Here is a 20,413-nt window from a genome sequence, read left to right as displayed (position 1 = left end):
TTTGTTTTAGTAATATTGAATTTACATTGCACGTCATTTTTTAATTAGACTTGATAGATTATATTTTTGTCAAACATTTAATAATTTATGAAATTTTATTTATATATTATTCTTTTTATCAAACATGCATTTCACGATGTTCGTAGAAACTTCATACTTTTAGTTGTTACGATCAATTCAATTGAAATATATTAATTTGAAAAAATATAAATCAATTATTTTTTCATAATATTAGTTACAGAAAATATGTTTATTAATTAATATATTTTCAAAAAAGAATATATATCTTAAATATTTAATTTAATGTCATTTATAAAGTTTCTTATTTGTCTAGTTTAAATTTTAAATAATTAATTTTTATTTTTAAAATTTATTATAATTTATGATTGCAATTGTGCATCTAAACAAAATATGTGTAATTACATTGTGGCATCCAAACAGGATATGTGTAATTACATTGTGGCAACCAAACATGTCAGTGTAATTACTAGGCTAATAATTACTATCCTAGTAATTACACCAATTTCAATTAGCAAGTGGTTTTCCAAACAGACCCTAAATGTTCAAGTCATAGTACAACGATATTTCATACTCTCAAATAATCGAACGGGTTAGCAATTTTTCTTAAGCAGAGAGTAGCTTTCGCCATTCCTCCAAAGCACCGGCTCCAGAATTTGCAGTCCTGGTCGCCGGTCACTGGTCGGCCATCCTTATCTAGAGTAAATCTTTCACTTTTGTGAGTTACAGAACCCTAACCTAAGCATTTGATATTCATAAACCTTCTTTTTTGCTTTGTGTTTAACAGCTTTTTCGTTTTGTATATTGATTAGTGGAACTGTTGGGTGTGTTGCTGATAGTTAACAAAATATAGGAGTTTTTTTTTTTAATTTCATTTAGTTTCTGGTATGATTTGGTGGTATAAGTGAGTATTGTTATCACTAAGATTAGTTTTATAGAAATTGTTAAGATTTACTGAATGCTAGAGTATTATTTTTGAGTTGTCAGAGGATAACTTTTAATTTGTTTGAGTTGATGAGCTTTTAGATGCTGCCTTTTTCTAATAGATTTCTAAATCTCTGTAGATTGCTAAACGATTGTCAGCTCACTCAGATAGGATAAGGTGTGGTTGTTATCGTGTTTGTATTGATTGAAGTGCAAAACTTTGACTTGTTACTTAAAATGGTGGTTGTGATTTCTACTCGAATAGATAAATTTGGCCAAGTTTTGCGAGTTGTTGGACATCGCTTTTGGTCAAGCAGTTTGGTTCATTCTGTTTCAGAAACAAAAGATGAAGTTGAAACAATTGCTAGAATCATTAATGACCACCCTTTTCCTGTTCAGCCTCTGCAACCAATGCTTAAACGTCACGTCTCTTCGAGTATCCTGTCTACCATGTTTGTTGAAAATGTCATTGGTCGCCTATTTGCGGCACATGCAAATGGTCTTAAAGCATATGAATTTTTTGAGTTCTGCCTCCACCATCCTGAGTATAGTCCAACCTCTGATGCATTTGAGAAGACACTTCACGTACTAGCAAGAATGCAATACTTTGATAAGGGTTGGGAACTAATGAAGAAAATTCAACAGCTACAACCGTCGTTGCTCACCCTTAAGTCATTGAGCATCATGCTATCAAGAATAGCAAAATATGAGTCCTATGAAGATACCCTTGAAGCATTTGAGAAGATGGAGCAGCATTTATTCCCCGGGAAGAAATTTGGCACCGAAGAGTTCAATATTCTTCTTCGAGCATTTTGCTCACAGAGGCAGATGAAAGAAGCTCGTTCAGTATTCAACAAACTCCATTCTAGGTTCCCACCTGATACCAAGACAATGAATATCTTGCTTTTGGGGTTCAAGGAATCAGGGGATATTACTGCCGTAGAGTTATTTTACCATGAGATGGTTAAAAGAGGTTTTAAGCTTAATTCCGTAACATACAGTATAAGAATTGATGCATACTGCAAGAAAGGTCGTCTTGGTGATGCTTTGAAGCTGTTTGAAGAAATGGATAGGGTAAATTGCTTGCCTACAGTAGAAACAATAACAACTTTGATTCATGGAGCAGGGATTGCTCATAATATAAGTAAAGCTAAGGAACTCTTCAATGAAATCTTCAAGAGAAATTTTCAACCAGACACTGGAGCCTATAATGCCCTTTTGAGTTCTCTTATCAAATCCAGGGATGTCAAATCTGCAGCAGTCTTAATGGATGAGATGGAGGAGAAAAATATTGATTTTGACAATTTAACTTATCACACTATGTTCTGGGGATTGATAAGATCAAATGATGTTGGTGGTGTCATTGATCTTTACGAAAGGATGGTTGACAAAAATTTCTTGCCTAAGGCACGTACTGTTGTGATGCTGATGAAATTCTTTTGTGAAAACCAGAGAATTGATCTGGGTTTGAGCTTATGGAATTACCTGATGAATAAAGGGCACTGTCCACACTGCCATTCTTTAGAAATTCTGGTCACAGGATTGTGCTCCCGTGGGAGAGTTGAAGAAGCATTTGAGTGCTCTGAGCAAATGTTGAAGAGGGGTAGGCACATGAGCGAGCTAGTGTTTCAGATGTTGAAGAGGTCTCTCTTACAGCTGGGAGAGGAGGAAAAGTTACAAAAGCTCTACCAAATGACAAAGAGATTAGAAATGATATTACCTCCTAATGGACAAACTATTGGCACAGCCTAGGTACAGAGCTGTAAGTAAGGTGAATAAAGTTACTTGCTTGATTTATTTTATTCTACACCATAGCTGAGATATTTCTGTGAGTTAAATATTCATTTTGGTTTCAATGAGTGCTCTGTTTTAGTTGGAATTTGTGTAACAATGGTATTGGTATGGTCTTTTTATTTGTTTGGGTTCAATTTTTTGTTGCCGTTACGCATAGCTGTTTCATGACCACTGAAACTGTCTATCGGATTTTTCCTGCAAAGGGAGACTGTGTTTCTATTGTGTTGTTTCAGATTTATTGGATAAATTCTACTGTTGTTATTTTACAGGAATGCTAAAAGATCATTTTTAAGTACGATGAGCATTTGGCCTCAAGCACGTGATTTATATCTGAATCTTTTATCTCTACTCATGTGGCATGTGCTCCCTTTTCTTCTCTCTCTGAAATGTTTGAACACTTGTATAAAATGGAAAGATTCATGCATCATGAATTTGTTTTGGTATTTCAGGCTCTTCCACAATCTTCATTCGTTGAGTTTAGGTTGTGCAAGTTTATTATGCTTATGGGTTTTCTGCTTTTGGTTTTCCTAATTGTCATTGTATTGTTGTTAGTATAAGACCATTATGGGAACATATTTCCTGCTAAATGCTGAGAATTATCAGTGGCAGTAGACTTCATTTTTCACAGTAGCCTCTACAGTTGTGTATGTCTAGATGAGTACATGTAGACGTTATACGTTATATTACTATTTGTTAAGGCTAAGGTGTCAAGGTTCTCCAGGCCAATTTCTACTTTAGATGTTACCTGAATCGTGATATTTACTTTTATCTCAATTTGGATTTCCTTGCAGTGAGTTTACAAGTATGGGTTAGACCATTTCTCCTTATAGTAATCTATTGCTTGTGTGAATTCCACTGAAATGTCATGGCATTTTGTCTTGCTCATGTATTACTATCATTTATATGTTCTTTTGGTCATTTAAACTTAGGTGCTGTTGGTGTTTTGGGCTCAAATTTGCTTATGGGGAGGGTTTTCAGAAACATTAAATGCAACTGATCTATTGACAAAGGAGAGTAAAATTCCTCTGCTCTATTTGCTTGATATCTGGCAGTAAGGTTATTTAGTTGCTTGAACAGTTACCAACCTTACACCATCTTTTGCACCGTATTATCGGTTGTCAGGTATGTTACTCTTCATAATCAGTTCAATGTGATCACTACTTCAACAAAATGTCCTCTATTCAGATGTCATATGCTGTTGTGCTAACATTTATGATTATGAAACTTTCATGCAGCCACAGGGGGCATCTGCTCACAATTTTGTGATTCAGTTGGCACTTTCAATGGTGAGTAATCTATTCTTCATAGATTCATCAGAAACGACTTGTGTGTTTATTTTCTCAGTGTCTGATTGTTTATTATAATTTTGATAGGTTGCTTCAGAGAGCACTTAAATCTCAATGCACAGTAATGGAATGGTTAATTTAGTTAACAAGGTCGGCTTTCTTTTGGATATAATATGTATAGTCTTATTTCTCCTCAACAATAGCTAATAAAGGCTAATTGAGTTTATTTCTTGCCAGTTCTTTGAGATGCAACAGATTGATGCTCTTAGGCCTCTTGGATATATACACAGGGCTGGTCAGCAGGTACCATCCTGAGAGATTATTTTCTTTGATAGAAGTTTTTCCTATAAAAGAGGTTATGTGATCACACTTATTACAGGTTTGTTATTCAGTTTAGTCCTTAAACTCCTTATTTTGTAGATCTGTAGAAGTTACTTTGATAGCTTACCTTCATATGGGACACTTTGCCATTGCAGGTGCTACATGCAATGCATATAATTGTTAGAAAGTATCATTTCGGCAGTGCCGTCTAAAATTATGACTTAGATCCCATCAGAAGTAACTGGGAAGGATCTAAATACTGAAAGGTACTTCCCCAGTTTCTGTTATGCCCTCATGATTTGCGTTGCAATCAGTGTGATGGCAGTCTCACACTATCAGCCATCTATTTACTCCCCTCTCTCAGTTTTTTTCCCCCAACAGCTGGTTTTTGGAAATTATTGATCGACTTCTAAACATGGGTAGTTTCATGTCACTTGGATGGAAGATGTTTAATTGCTGGAAATAATTGAATATTTGACCGTGTATCCTGCTGGTCGCTTGGTAGTCTTTACTGATTTTGTGAATACTTTTAAGCACTACCATTAATCACTTATCTCCATCATCAGTTTTGTAAAATACAAGTTGTAAAGTGGTTGTCATCTGGGATAGTCCTTGATTTCATGATTTTTTCTGAAGTTCGACATATATATGCAATTATACATGGAGGGAGAAGGCAGGACTTTAGCTCCATCAATTATTTAAACTGAACGTGGTGCATATATATTAAATATAAACAAGTTGCGCTACATGTCACATAGAATGACCTTCTGCGGTGGCCCAATTGGTCACAACTGTGTAATTTAGTCAGACTGAAATATCTTCAAAATGGCTACTTTTCATATTCAACTGTTCAATTCAAAGACACAAGATCTGAATGCGATTTTTCTAGTCATGGCGTTGCTTGCTATCATTTTCTCAGTCCTCCTTTTAGTTTTCTTTCTTTTTGTTTGAAGTGTCAACCCTTTGTGAAAAGAAAAAGAAAGTAATCTTTTGTCATTCTTTCATTGAAGCTAAAATCATAGAAGGTTTAACTTGTAACAGTAGTCTGTCTTCATTTGCTTTTATGGGATTGAATGGGTTAATAAATGAGTTGAGTCCATCTTTAAAAGGTCCATTGCGTTTCCAACATATCCAATTCAACCAACACATTTCACCTGTGAGTAAATATGCCTAATTCGCAGAGGTGCTTTTTGACCATCATTTTCTATGTTCCCCATGTTGTTAAAGGGCTGCTTGGAGTTATGAAGGACGTGGATAGGGGTTCTGGTGTAAGGTTAGATTGGTTGGAAGGAGGAAGAAAGATGTCTAGTGGTTGCATCTTTGGGTATGGAGAAGATAAGACATACGGGGTGGAGTTGGGAGGAAGGAAAAATGCTGAACTTGGTGCTGTGGAGTTAATGGGAAGGAGCGCAAAGAGGATGCTTGTGGTGGGAAGGAGGGAAGTACCAGCATGGTAAGGGAAGGGAGAACGGCAACCTTTGCATGGTGAGAAAGAATGCCAACTTCTTTCTTTTTTGGGTGGGGGTGGGGGTTCTGGACGTGGCACGGTGGGAGAGGGAGGGTGATATGCTTGTCATGTGTCATCAAGAGTCAACGTGGAACTAAGTTTATCCCTATATTTAAAAAGATTTCCGAATCTGGAAACCAAATAAAACACATTTGAGTAGAGAGATGGAAATGCCAAAAAATAGAGATAAGATCCAACTGCTCGGGTGGTAACAACTGAATGATTTTCACGTAGACATCTGTTTCTTACAATTTTAAATCTGTGCATATGAACTAAATGACTCAAAATGCCTCCTCCAATCTGAATCTGTCTATCCATGGGAAAACATTAGTTTGTTATGGCACTTGATCTTAATGTCTCAATCAGTTATAATTTTTTTCCCATGAACCAAGATAACTAATGACTGTATGAGGGGACATGTTATTCCCTGTATTAGTTCCATATGCAAGTAGAATTCTTCTAATGTTGAACTGCATTAAACTATCAATATATTGATTTTCTGTTTCTGTGTAAATTTAATAGTTATAATTGCCATTTTCTTTGTCAAACAGAGTTATAATACCTAGAACTAGTAGTGTTTACATACTGGCTTCTCATTTTGCAGGTTGAGGTAACTCACAGGCTTACCAATGACAGCGCCACTGATCTGTTGTCAGATGAGTTGAACTCTATACTAAGAGATTTATTTTCGGCCTTTTGTTGATTGTGGCAAGAACACAAAACTCTTATTATAGAAACAATGGATAAGCCTAGTTAGTATAAAACTTGTCTTTTGAGGAAAATGTTATGTCCTCATGTGACAAGGTAACAAGTGTTTTATTCCCAATAGTTTCTTCTGTATTCATCTTTCCACTATCTATTGTGGATTAACCATACTAGGAGTACTAACTAGCAATTCTACACGGTGTAGTTTGCAGAGGATAGAGTATATGCACATCTTACTTATCCCTACCTCATGGAGGTAGAGAGACTATTTCCGAAAGGCCTCAATGTATATCAAAGAACATACAATATAAAAGAGATATAATAAGCGTTGTATGATATATTATTAACCATGTGGTTTAAGTAATAGTATAACAAGAATTAAATGATATTTAATTAGGGGAGTATAATATGTCTTGTACACTTTCTTTCCTTAACCAAAAATTTTGTGTAACTGAGTTTCCTGGCAAAATTTTTAATGTGGAAACTCTCAATTCGTATTAACTCTTTTGTTTCTCCACAAGTTTTTTCCTTAAAAATATTGTGGATGTCAATGTGGTCAAATAGTAACATACTCTTGTTCCAAAGTCTATAACCTATATATATATATATATCCCCTTCTTCTAATATTTATATTAGAAAAAACACCAAAATATCCAAAGAAAAGTTACTAATATCTCTCTACTTGCTATTTAAGTTTTATACACTATCTTCATTTTATAACAAACGGCTAATTAAATAGCTCCTTTAGATATATTGCTTAATTTACTTGCTACAAATTGACCAAATATTAAATAATTTTCTTTAAAAAAACTGACTATATCTTAAAAACTATACCACCAACACTTTGTTCGGATGATGGTAATCCATTGTATTATATTATATTGTATTGTTTAAATTTATCATTAGGTAAGAATAAAACATTCATTTGTATATTTATCATTAGGTAAGAATAAACCATCCATTTTATGCAAGGATCAATTTGGTGTAATAGTTTCGTTACCTTGATATTTTTTTTCTTATTTTATTTTTATTTTTTATTATTATTTAATAACTATATTTTATTTTTTATTCTAACTTTTCATAATAGTTCTGCCTTTTATTTTTATTTTTTTGTAAAAACAATCATCTAAACAAAGATATCGCTATTTGTCCACCTCGGCGTCTGAGACAAAACAAGAAAGAGATACAAAATTGAGCAGAAAATCCAAGATTCCTTCGCCTCTCCGATTATCGGTTCCCTCTTTGTTTTGGTAGTAAGCAAGATTTCATCTTTTCTGCAAATTTAAGCAATTGGGTTTTCAATATGAGTATCAAATAGCGCCTTCAAGTGAATCTGAATTGATTTTCATATGTTTTCTGTAGCAGACTCTATGTTGTTGTTGTTGTTGTTTTTGAGAACGAAGAGAAATCATAATAATAGCATTCTAGGGCATTCAAAATTTGAATACCGCTAACCCCATTTCCATTTGAGTATCTGGGTTCAAAATTTGAACTTTGTTTGTCTGAACCCATAGCTCATACCGTGTAAGTGGTGATTAGTAAATGGCAACTTGGATTTATGTGAAAACCCAAAGAAATGGGTACGTGAGTTTATGTGATCCAATGTTTCATTTTCATCTTGTGCGAAGGTTTTCTCTCTGGTCAATGAAGAAAGATCCAGATCTTGAAGCTGCATTACATAGAAATCGTAGATGGGTAGTTAATAATCAGATTAAGAACATTATTATGAGATGTCCTGACCAGGTTGCATCAGTAAAGTATCTGCAAAAGAAGTTCAAGACTCTTGATCTTCAAGGCAAAGCTTTAAATTGGCTTAAAAAATACCCTTGTTGCTTTGAAGTCTACCTTGAGAATGATGAGTATTATTGTGGGATGACTAAAAGAATGATGTTTTTGACTCAAGAGGAAGAGTCTGTAAAGGATATGCAAGAACCGTTATACGCAGACCGATTAGCTAAGTTGTTGATGATGACTCGTGATCAAAGGTTGAATGTTATGAAACTTAATGAACTGAGGAGAAATTTTGGATTTCCTGATGATTATTTGCTCAGAATTATACCCAAGTACCCTCAAATATTTAGAGTTGTTAACCACACTGGGAGACGGAGTTCGATGGAGATAGAGCTCACAGCCTGGAGTCCTGATTTAGCTATTTCTGCAATCGAAAAAATGGCTAAAAAGGATGGTCGAGAGCCATGCTTTCCGTGCTCGTTGCCTCCAACTTGGGTCAAATCATTGGAAAGGTTTGAAGATTTTAATTCTACTCCATATATTTCACCTTATTCAGGATTTGATGGTTTAGTGGAGGGCTCAAAGGAAATGGACAAGAGGACAGTGGGGTTGGTGCATGAATTGTTGTCATTGACCTTGTGGAAAAAAGCATCAATTTTCAAATTGGGCCATTTTAGAAGAGAATTATGTCTACCAGAGAAATTAAATGTTTTTCTGCTCAAACATCCTGGAATATTCTATGTTTCTAACAGATACCAAATCTATACAGTTCTCCTGAGGGAAGCATATAATGGGTCTGAACTGATTGAAAAGGATCCTCTTCTTGTTGTCAAAGAAAGGTTTGGTGAATTGATGCAGGAGGGACTCCATGAATATAATCGCAGACATTATCTATTAAATTTGGAAAAGAAGAGGAACAGAGGCATGATAATGCCAAAGCCAGAGAAAAGGAGGAACCAAAGCGACGAAACATCAGAACAAGATAAGGAGGGAGGAGATCTAGGTGGCATATTTGATCCGGAAGAGAGAAAGCGGTTTTACAAAGTTCTGTTTGATGACAATGCTCCATAAGGAATGGAAGATGTAAACATATCCATATTAACATCAGTTTATTTCTCTGATCTCCTTGTGCCTCTCCCTGTTGCCCTACCAAGAAAAGCTTAGAAGATGAGCTAAAAGAATCAGTTAGGATCAGCTCCTTTCTTTCTCTCCTTATATATTTGTTTCAGGTAAAGATTGGCTACTTCTGAATGATGATATATGTCTGCACCTAATCTGCTCTATTCATTTTGTTAAATGTCTTTTTGTTGTTGAGAGCTCCTTAGACTTACAAACTGATTTTTTTGATCTCAAGAAATAGAGAAGGATAAAAAGATTTTGTGCCACTTGTATAGTTCATTTTGCACCATTTTCATATTTTTTACTATTTATGGTATTCTTAATGTAACACACCTTTTTCTTTTCTTCTAAGTTAAAACTTGGATCAAATTTGAAATATATACATTAAATGTATAGCCATGCATTTACTGTGGATTCTTCATGTAAGATTCCACTACTATAGCATTCGTGAGCACCTTGAGACGTAAAAGTTCAGGGCTTTTTGATTTGTAATTGTCAAAGCTGGGGGCTATGATAGACATTATCTAGAAGTTCTATTTAGTGATCAAAAAGAAAATGTGTAATGATCACATAGAAAATGTGTTCTATGGGCTGAAGTATTTTCTGTTAAGTTGAGGGTGGGAGTAGGTCAAATTTCATCACTTCTCTCAGTTCAGTTAAAGGTGTAAATATAATTATTAATATTGTGCTCGAAGAGTTTTTTCAAAGAAAAGTGTAGGCTTGAATTTTGTTACTTTAATGTTGTTTCAGTACTTGAAGTTGGGATGAGCCCTTTCTTCTTGAAATATTCTAGCCCCTAAATAAATAAAGAAGATGTTAGAAGTACGACAGAGGGAGATTCAAGGGCATTAGCAGCTTTCTTGTGCTATCATCAAATTTCCTTGCTATTTGAAATCTATTATTTGGTCTTGCCTTTTATGAAATTGTTTTCAAATGAATGTATAATGTTCTGAATTTGTCCTATTTAACTTCCTTAGACAATCTTAACTAGGTCATATATGCAGTTATGACCAGATTGTTCAAAGACTAAGAGTTTGGCTGTGGCTTCATTCACTAATTATTATAGCCTTAACATCATAAAGACAGAATTTTCCATTAGTGGGTAAGCTAGCAAACATTTCCATGCATATTTTAACATGGACAACTAATTATTGTAGTGAAAAGGAACTAATGGAGTAATATATTTTCTGTTCCCTTTCTGTCCTTTACTTTGGAAAAGTGAGAGGGGAAAACCTGAAACGAAACCCACAATATTAAGGCCTTCTTTCGACGCCTTTGCAGTATATTGGAGCTTGGATCGACCCTGTATATCTGACCAATTAGGGATCATCTAATTTAGCTTTGCAATTGCAACACTAATGGGATTCACTTTTCTTTCCTCTTCTGATGGGTTTGAACATCAACTTGAAGTGGTTTGATCCCTATTTTATATGCCCAATATTCTGACAACCTGGTTCCTCTGTTGATTTGTAATGGTTATTCCCACTTTGTTTATGTAGAAACAAAATAAATGTTAGGCTGAAGCTCTCGTGCTTCACAGTGGAAATACATTGATTGTTACTCTACTTTGTTGAAGGAAGACTACATACTATGCTCCCATTTGTGGGCAGGGTGACTCCAAGATATCTGAAGGCTGATGGAAATATACTTGTGTGCCATATCTCTTTTTCCTCTGCTTTCTAGGACCTATTTGCATCTGCTGCTCCTGCTGTCTTACTTTGCACAATCTATTGGTTGGGAAAGGGAGAAATAAACTACTTTCACTGTCCCAAATTGTTTTGATACTTTCTATTGCGGAATAAATAAAATATCAAATCAAGAAACCATCGTTTCAGTCCCAAATTCATGTTTTCCACAACTCCTGTTTCAATTGAAGCATAAATCAAGAACCCCACGTCAAATTTTCTGAAACCTGCCACTAGGGACTTCCAAGAAGTTCAAGTATTGTTTAAGAATCTCTCTGCGGTTGAAAGAGCACTTATGTGGCAACGCTGGTGCATTCATATACGGGTGCCTTCACCCACTTGACACTATCAAAACTAAGCTGCAAACTAAGGGGCATCTAAGATTTACATTGTAACAATTGATGTCATTGTCAAGACCTTTCAAAGCAAAGGATTCTAGGATTTCACAGTGGTGTTTCTGCTGTAATTGTTGGGTCCACTTCTTCCTCTGCTGTGTATTTTAGGATTTGTCCAGATTTCCACTATACCCTTCTGTGCTTATTCCACCAACAGCTGGTGCAAAGGGAGTATAGTGTCATCTGCTATAATGGTGCTGAAGGAATTACGTACCCATAGAATTCAGTCTGGGGCTAAAGGGAGGTCTTGGCAGGTACTGATGATAATCTTGGAAAAAGATGGAATCTTGGGATTTTATGCTGGCTATAGTGCTACATTGTTGAGGAATTTCCCTGCTGGGGCCTTGAGTTATTCATTGTTTGATTACTTGAAGGCGAAAGACAAAAAGGGAGCATTTGGAGCCATTTCAGAGTGTTTGTTGTCGGGCACTGGCTGATGCAACATCAGCTTCACTAACAATGCTTTTGGATGTGGTGAAGACTAGGTCAATGACTCAATTTGATTTTGAAGTTGCCAATAAGGTTGCCGTTGCTATGGTTACTGGCGTCTTGGCTACTGTTAGACAGATATTGAAAGGAGAAAGGTGAACTGGTTTTTCAAGGGGAATGGGTCCTAGAGTATTTCATAGTGCTTGTTTTTCAGCTCTTGGGTACTTTGCATTTGAAACAGCTAGGTGTACAATTCTAGATCAGTATCTGAAGCATAAGGAGCTAGAGACTTCGGTTCCCGCCGAAGCGCATATGCATCCCAGGTTAATTTGGGTGTATGAGTATGGTTCTTAAATTCAGTTATTAAACTTTCGGTAAGTGCTCTTCTTTCTTATTGTTTTCCAATCATATCTCTGTAGTTAGTGTATTTACAAGTTGGAACCTTACAAATTGGCTTACAAGAATGTCTCTGGATTCAGTTTGCTAATATTAGACGGATATGTATATCGACTTGTCTGCTTCTTTTCTCTTTCTTACATAAGACAAACAATGGAGTGAAGATCTTATATAGTCCATTTATTTTCAGAAATCAACTAATCAAAACTAATCAAGTGCTTGTCTGCTTCATCTGCTTACTTGATTGAAAATGTGAGAACATCAATCTACTGTTGGATAATTAAGGTATGCATGATGAAGTAGCTCAAGAGAATGCCTTATTTGGGAGCTTCTCATTGAAAGCATTAAGGATAACAAAAATGAACCACAAAAGATGGAACAGATAGCAGTAGGGTAACACAATAAAAAGATGGATATGAATACTATTGGTTGGCTTGCTGGTTGACAGAATGATTGTGTCACATACTTCTTCAGAAGAAATAAGAAAATTTCTCAGCTAGCCAGTTATGTTGTTTTGCGCCTGACCTTTAGAGAACAATTTGGAAGGAGAGGCCACAATATATTTTCTCTGCTGGATATCTGGCCTATTACAAGTTACCTTGGGGAATACCAGACATTACGTTTAGTATGATTGGAAGTGCATTGTTTTCTGGTTGTGCAGACTACAATTTCATCGTAATGCTATCTTTTGAATAAAATTTCATTTTACTGATTCAAAAAGAAAAAAAAATGTGAAAGTGTTCTTTCAAGAATAAAAACTAATAATGTGAAAGTGCATCTTTGCACGTTTATTTGTTGGAATCCTGCATGTATTGGCTAACAGTTGGACTTGGCAGTTCAGTTTGGTCCCTCAGACTTCAGGGGATAATTATAATGTGGATTGCACTTTCTCATATTTCTATGCTTTAGAGTACATTTTCCATGAAATGGAAATGGGACACAGTATTTCTTCAATTGTTAAGGAACATAGACCGAAATCTTTGTTCATTGTTTCTAACCAAACCGATCATTAACGGCTTAACCAGCTGTGAAATATTGCATCCACAACATTTTGCTGAAGTGTTCCATCACTAGCCCTTTTGATATTGCATCATCAACTTGTATTAGAACATAGTGTTCCTTAACATTGAAGTTCATTTGGGGTCTGTGATCTGATATCACCTATCAGTAGAATATTTATCTTTTCCAGTGATCGTCTAGAAATATTGTCACGGGGGCAGGAAATTTACCTTTTTAGAGAGGAGGTGGGGGTGGAGAGGGGAATTTAACGTGATTAAATTCCACTAAATGTAATGATGAGGTTAGTGTTATAGTTCACATACTATTAACTGGAGAAATATTCTCTCATTCTCTTTATTTTTTCCTATGACTGAGAAGATCATTGCTACACTTAGTAACGGTAATCAACAAATTACCACAAACCACTCTGATTCAGCTTATGGGGCCTATAAACTTCTTTCTTTTTATTTTTAATGTTGAAGCCTACTGAAACCATCTTGTGGCATATATTGCTTCTCAATAAGAAATAATAATCATAGGAGCTTTCATTCTGGAGAAATAGTACAACTGAAATTCATGTCCATAATTCCTATATGGACTACAGAAAAAAAATGAAAATACTTAGACAGTCATCTATCCTGTACTCTTCAGAAACATGTGTTGCCCTTAATAAAGTTGTGCATTGTGCTGAAAGATAACTTTACCATTTTGACTTCACAATTCCTGATACTAATGTTCTTAGAGTTTTCAATGTAAAAAATAAGTGGCTTAGAATTCAAATCAAGAGGATCCATAAACCTTTTTATGACAAAGAAAACTCAACCAAACCACTGGACCAAGGGTCTTACTTGAGAATCAATAAATGGTGATCATGGCTTTTTGTATACAGTATTCCACCTTGTCTTTTGTATTAGCAGACTTTCTAAAATAAGATCTTGAAATAACTTAATTAGCAGACTTTCTAAAATAAGATCTTGAAATAACTTACTCCCCCCCGCCCCCTTCCCCCGTCTCAATTTATGTGATGTAGTTTGACTGGGCATGGAGTTTAAGAAATATGGGAAGATTTTGCCAAGTTCCATAACTACCCTTAAATTTTTAAATAGGAACACTTTTGTGTATTTCTTGCCAAATAAGTGGACTTTTAAAAAGTCCACAAAAGTGTTGTTGTATGATCTTCCTTGTGGTGATCCTACTTAACTAGCTTTTGGATTCTCTTTCTATGGTAACAACTGGTTTCCTTGAACATGTTGTACAGTATTATATGTTTATTCTGACCCCCCCAAATGCTAAAAGTTCACATCATTTGTTGTTCTATTAAAAGCTCAACACTAGAGTACATTGCAGTGAATTCAAAATATTACTTTTGCGTAAAACTGGTATGAATAAGTATGTTATGATTTTTTATGTTATAGAAACTATAATCTAACAATTGAGAGAGAAGGAGAGTTTTTATTGCTTGATCAACTGACTTCATTTACAATGAATAGTGCTTTATATACATACTACACAATATCAACTCGTACTAACTAACTAACAACTTTGTGGACCCCACCTTCTAACTAACATTTCAACTCATCAACTTAATTAATTAACTGACTAGTAAAGGAATTATTTACCCAATTCCTACACTGCCCCTCAAGCTGGATCTATTGAACAAGTTCAAGAATCCAAGCTTGGCAACAAGTATTTCATGTTGAGATCTTCCAAGTGCCTTTGTCAATAAGTCTGTCTGTTGGTCCTTGATATGGATGTAATTGGTCTTGATTAATCCTGCCTCGATCTTTTCTCGGATGAAGTGACAATCAATCTCGATATGTTTAGTTCGTTCATGAAACACAGGGTTAGCAGCAATCTGTATAGCTGCTTTACTGTCACAATGAACGCTAGCTGGTCCTAACAATTTAATCCCCAACTCTTGAAACAGGTTTGTAACCCAAACTATCTCTGCAGTCAAAGTTGCTAGACTTCTATATTCTGCTTCTGTAGAGCTTCTGGAAATGGTGTTTTGTTTTTTAGACTTCCACGAAATCAAGGAATCACCAAATTTTAATATAAAACCAGTGACAGACCTCCTGGTATTTGGGCAAGCAGCCCAATCTGCATCACAAAACCTTGTAAGCTGAGGCTTCTGAACTGAACTCAACAATAACCCTCTACATGGATCACCCTTAATGTATCTCACTACCTTTAAGGCTGCATCCCAGTGTAAGCGCTTTGGTTGCTGCATGAACTGACTCAAAGATTGTACTGCAAAGGCTATATCTGGCCTGGTGTTAGTAAGATATAACAGCTTCCCAATCAATCGTTGATACCTGTTTACATCTTCAAACAAGTCATCATGTATATCAGTGCCCTCGTCATACTCCACACTAGTCTTCTTCATGTTACATTCTAGAGGCGTAAGGGCTAGTTTAGCAACTGCCAGTCCTACCTCAGATATCAACTCCAAGGCATATTTTCTTTGATTCATCATTATCCCTTTACTTGATCTAAGAAATTCAATGCCTAAGAAGTACTTAAGCTCTCCCAAGTCCTTGATCTTGAAATGACTGTGTAACACACATTTAGTCTCTTTTATCAACCTAGCATCATTCCCTGTAATCAACAGGTCATCTACATACACTAAAATAATGACCAGCTTAGTGTCTTTCTTCTTAGTAAATAAGGAGTAGTCCAAGTGACTCTGAGTATACCCAGAATTACAAAGAGCAGTTGTAAGTTTTGCATTCCATTGTTTGGAAGCTTGTTTAAGTCCATAAAGGGACTTAATCAGCTTGCATGCAATATTCTTCCTCTTCCTCTGTGGTAGAAATCCCTTAGGCAGTTCCATATACACTTCTTCAAACAAATCACATTGTAAGAAGGCATTGAAGACATCCATTTGGTAAATAATCCAATGTTCAGCAGCAGCTAATGAGATGATGGATCTAATAGTGACCATCTTCACCACTGGTGAAATGTCTCTTGGTAATGAATTCCCTCAGTCTGATTGTATCCTTTAGCAACCAGTCTTGCCTTGAATCTGTCAATTTGTCCATCAGCTTGATACTTGATCTTAAAAACCCATTTACATCCAATAACAAGCTTATGTGTTGGCAAGTTCACCAACTCCCAAGTCCCATTATCTTCTAGTACCTTGATCTCTATTTTCATAGCATCTACCCACCTTTGATCCTTAATAGCTTCCTCATAGCTCCTAGGTTCAACCTCTGTGGAGAATTTGGACAGATATGCAGCATAATTTGGAGAAATGTGCTGATATGAGATATAGTTTCCAAGTGTGTAAGGCTGGCTTGAATCTGAGACTTGTGTCACATAATCCTTCATCCATATAGGTGGATGAGATGTTCTAAGTGACTGTCTTGACCCTCCTTCTACAGCAACATTGTGATCAACATGATCTTCAGCAACATTATGATCAACATGATTATTCCCTTCAACTGTACTCATATATGGTAAGGCAACATCAGGAAATATCTTCTCATGTGGGAACTGATGAGTTACTTAATGAATGTCATCTTCTTGAAGTGTCAGATCATTAACTGGAAATAGGGGTAACTGCTTTGTACTCATCTTCTCAAAAGGAAATATATCTTCTTTAAAAAGAACATCTCTACTAACCAACATTCTTTTCTGACTCAAGTTATACAATATGTATCCTTTCTGAGTAACTGAATATCCCAGGAAAATACAAGCATCTGCTCTAGGGGGGAATTTGTCAGCTTTAGGCACTCTTGTCGCATAGCACAAGCATCCTAATGTCTTCAGATGATCTAGCTTAGCCTTCACCTTATGGAAAGCTTCATATGGGGTCTGTCCCTTCAATACTGTTGTTGGCAGCCTATTTATCAAATACACGGCTGCAAGAACACATTCTCCCCAGAACCTAAGAGGTATGTGTCTATGAAATCTAAGTGCTCTGGATACTTCAAGTATATGTCTATGTTTCCTTTCTGCCACTCCATTTTGTTGTGGAGTGTATGGACAACTACTTTCATGAACAATCCTTTGTTCTCTAAACAATTCATTGCATTCTTTGTTAAAAAATCAGTTCCATTATCAGATCTCACCCTTTTTATCTGTTTCTTAAATTGAGTTTGAACAAATGCAAGAAACGATTGTAAGGTATGAAACACATCACTTTTCAATTTAAGCAAATACACCCATGTCATTCTAGAATTATCATCAACAATAGTCAAGAAGAATCTATAACCATTGTGAGTCATCACTTTATATGGTCCCCAAACATCTAAGTGAATCAAATAAAAAATAGAAGTACTTCTAGACAAACTTAAATTGAAAGGAAATCTGATCTGTTTTGCTAATGGACACACAGGGCATTTATCACAAGCAACATCTGTATCACTTGAAGACAATGACAGTTGGCTCAACACCTTTGTTGAAGGGTGACCTAACATGTTGTGCCATAACAATATACTATTTAGTGTTCCATCTTGTGCCATCAGTAGCATCTCATTTGCTTTATTTTCTCCATGTGTTGGTCGACTAGGAAGGTAATACAATCCATCCAGTTCCTTACCAATCCCCTTCACCCTCCCATTTGAGAGGTCCTGGAAAACAACAAACTCAGGGAAGAAATTAACTGAGCACTTTAATTGTCTGGTGATTTGAGATACTGAGAGCAGATCACAATTAAAGGCAGGAACTACTAAGACATTTTTTATTGATTCACCAGTAGTTATGTCACAATCCCCGGTGTGTGTTACTGTAGTAGTTTCTCCATTTGGTAGATACACTTTTCTACCTACACAATCTCTACTGTGAGTTAACCTTCCTAACTTTGAAGTCATGTGACATGTAGCCCCTGAATCAACTATCCAGCTTCCTTTTTCATCATTCACAGAAAAAGCTTGAGTAATTGGACTCATACCTGCCATAGCTATATTTGCCACAGTGTTATCAGTTGCTTCACTTTCTTCTTTGTCCAGCATATGCATAATTCTTTGGTATTGCCTTTGAGTGAAAGTAAGATGAGTCGCCAAAACTCTTGTTCCAAGTGTATCAGAAGACTGCTCATATCTTACAGTTGTCAAAGCTCTTGGTCCAAATGCATTAGGATCATGCTCATATCTCACTTGGTTGGCCAGATGTTGGTGTTGTTTGTCAGTGATCTGCAACCCCTGCATCTGACTGGTTCCTCCCTGATCAACTCCTGGTCCAGTCTTCTTCTTAAACTTCCAATCCGGTGGATATCCATTCAATTTGTAATAGTTCAGTTTAACATGTCCCTGCAATTGCAATAGTCACAAAACTGATCCTAATTTTTTTTCTTCTGCTGAAAATTCCTTGTGTCCCTTTGAGGAGGGCCTTTCCCTGCATATAAGGCTACTAAATCCAATGGTTCTTTACTAAAATGAGTCCCTGCAGTTGTATGCTGACTTTCATCTACCATTATCATAGCATAAGCTTTGCTAACATTTGGTAATGGATTCATCATTAGGATCTGACTTCTCGCCTGACCAAATACCTCACTCAATCCCATCAGAAAAGCAAACAACCTTAAGTATGCCATGTGATCTACATATGTCCTCGATTTATCACAATTACATGACGGTGGAGGTACAAATGCATCAAACTCATCCCATAACAACCTCAATTTCGTAAAATAGTTAGAGACAGTTGAATTACCTTGATGAATTGTGCAGATCTTTCTATGGAGCTGATAGATCCTTGATCCATCGATTTTGTCGAATCTCTCTTTGAGATCCTTCCATACAGTCGTTGCATCATCTGCATACACAATTCCACTAAGTAATTCCTTGGAGACTGTGTTCATAATCCAGGCAAGTACAAAACAATTGCACTTCTCCCACTGCTCTTCCAATTCCAGCTGATAATCGCTTCGTTTGCATGTTCCCAACACGAACCCTAATTTGCTCTTAGCTCTGAGATTGATTAGCATAGATCTGCTCCATAGAGAATAGTTTTATGTTCCTGTGAGCTATACTGTGGTGAGAACACACCCAGGAGTATCTGAAGGATGAAGATACAGAGGATGATTACGCTTCTTTTCAATTTCATCAAGCGTCTCTGTTCTAACTGCAGCTGCAGTTGATTCTTCGTTGTTCACCATTACCTCTGCTTCCACAGAAGGTCTTCAATGGCGGAAACACAGGATTGTAGCTTCACGCAGTTGAATCGAACTAGATTCAATGCTCTGATACCATATAGAAACTGTAATCTAACAATTGAGAGAGAAGAAGAGAGAGTTTTTATTGCTTGACCAACTGACTTCATTTACAATGAATAGTGCTTTATATACATACTACACAATATCAACTCGTACTAACTAACTAACAACTTTGTGGACCCCACCTTCTAACTAACATTTCAACTAATCAACTTAATTAATTAATTAACTAACTAGTAAAGGAATTATTTACCCAATTCCTACATATGTCAAATCTAACCTTGTGCCATTTGATTATGCGAAGCAGTTTTATATTCAACCATATGGTTGTACTAAGCTAAGAGAATTGGTCAAACTTGGATAGGAGCACAATGTGTGCATGACAGACAGACGATTGACCTACCAAACCACTCCCAAACCTAGGACTGGCAGGGGGACCGGGTCGGCCCGCGATCAGTCCGAGAACCGGCTCGCCGGACCCGGTCCCGTTTGAATCTCGCGGTCTGGGACCTTCGGGATTAGGGGACCGGTACCGGTCCGGTTCACCCGTTGGTCCCGGTCGACCCGGCCCGATCCCAGCCCGGATGAGCCGGCCGGTTCGCGGGATCCCCTATTTTTTATTTTTTTTATTTTTTTTAAATTCTATCAGTTGGGCAACGGTTAGTGAGCCCCCCAACGGATTTTTTGACAGTTTTTTCCCCCTACCACCCCTACTTTTAATAATTTACTTTAAGCCCTCAAGTTATTATAAATACACTTTAACCCACTTTTAATATTATAAATACCCCTCTATCCCTTATTATTTCTTACAAAATCATATATTCTCTCATCTATTTTTTATATTCTTTCAAGTCTCAATCTTAAGTCTCAAATCTCAATATTTTATTCCATTTAAGTCTCATATTATATCATAATACATATATTTTAATTCTAAGTTTTCATATTATATA

The 20,413-nt window shown here is 36.2% G+C and overlaps 2 protein-coding genes and 1 pseudogene across 8 annotated transcripts; all 3 read left to right on the top strand.

Annotated features, from left to right (window-relative positions):
• Nucleotides 1-581: 581 nt before the first annotated feature.
• On the top strand, nt 582-6,727 carry LOC125853112 (pentatricopeptide repeat-containing protein At3g61360). Of its 7 annotated transcripts, none has more exons than XM_049532790.1 (7): nt 582-736; nt 1,083-2,713; nt 3,666-4,022; nt 4,110-4,172; nt 4,260-4,325; nt 4,499-4,609; nt 6,455-6,727. In XM_049532790.1, exon 2 carries the CDS (start codon nt 1,180-1,182, stop codon nt 2,692-2,694), a length of 1,515 nt encoding a protein of 504 aa, XP_049388747.1. In that variant the 5' UTR covers nt 582-736; nt 1,083-1,179; the 3' UTR covers nt 2,695-2,713; nt 3,666-4,022; nt 4,110-4,172; nt 4,260-4,325; nt 4,499-4,609; nt 6,455-6,727. The 7 variants fall into 7 exon arrangements, with proteins under 7 accessions (XP_049388747.1, XP_049388742.1, XP_049388743.1 ...); XM_049532785.1 differs by having other exon boundaries at nt 4,260-4,401; XM_049532786.1 differs by lacking the exon at nt 6,455-6,727 and adding an exon at nt 4,725-5,181 and having other exon boundaries at nt 4,260-4,401.
• Nucleotides 6,728-7,721: 994 nt separating this feature from the next.
• On the top strand, nt 7,722-9,605 carry LOC125853160 (protein WHAT'S THIS FACTOR 1 homolog, chloroplastic). The gene has a single exon (XM_049532835.1). The coding sequence runs from the start codon at nt 8,098-8,100 to the stop codon at nt 9,355-9,357; it is 1,260 nt and encodes a 419-aa protein (XP_049388792.1). The 5' UTR covers nt 7,722-8,097; the 3' UTR covers nt 9,358-9,605.
• A 1,588-nt stretch (nt 9,606-11,193) lies between these two features.
• LOC125853134 (protein MITOFERRINLIKE 1, chloroplastic-like) lies at nt 11,194-12,073 on the top strand (annotated as a pseudogene).
• The last annotated feature ends 8,340 nt before the right edge of the window (nt 12,074-20,413 follow it).

This window comes from Solanum stenotomum, unplaced genomic scaffold (genome assembly GCF_019186545.1).
Source record: "Solanum stenotomum isolate F172 unplaced genomic scaffold, ASM1918654v1 scaffold9649, whole genome shotgun sequence".
NCBI lineage: Eukaryota > Viridiplantae > Streptophyta > Magnoliopsida > Solanales > Solanaceae > Solanum > Solanum stenotomum.
Note: the sequence above shows the minus strand (reverse complement) of the source record. Positions and strands in the feature narration are given on the sequence as shown.

What these genes read in the sequence shown, in the direction of transcription:
- LOC125853160 (XM_049532835.1), top strand. Translation starts at nt 8,098, where the DNA reads ATGGCAACTTGGATTTATGTGAAAACCCAAAGAAATGGGTACGTGAGT.
- LOC125853112 (XM_049532790.1), top strand. Translation starts at nt 1,180, where the DNA reads ATGGTGGTTGTGATTTCTACTCGAATAGATAAATTTGGCCAAGTTTTG.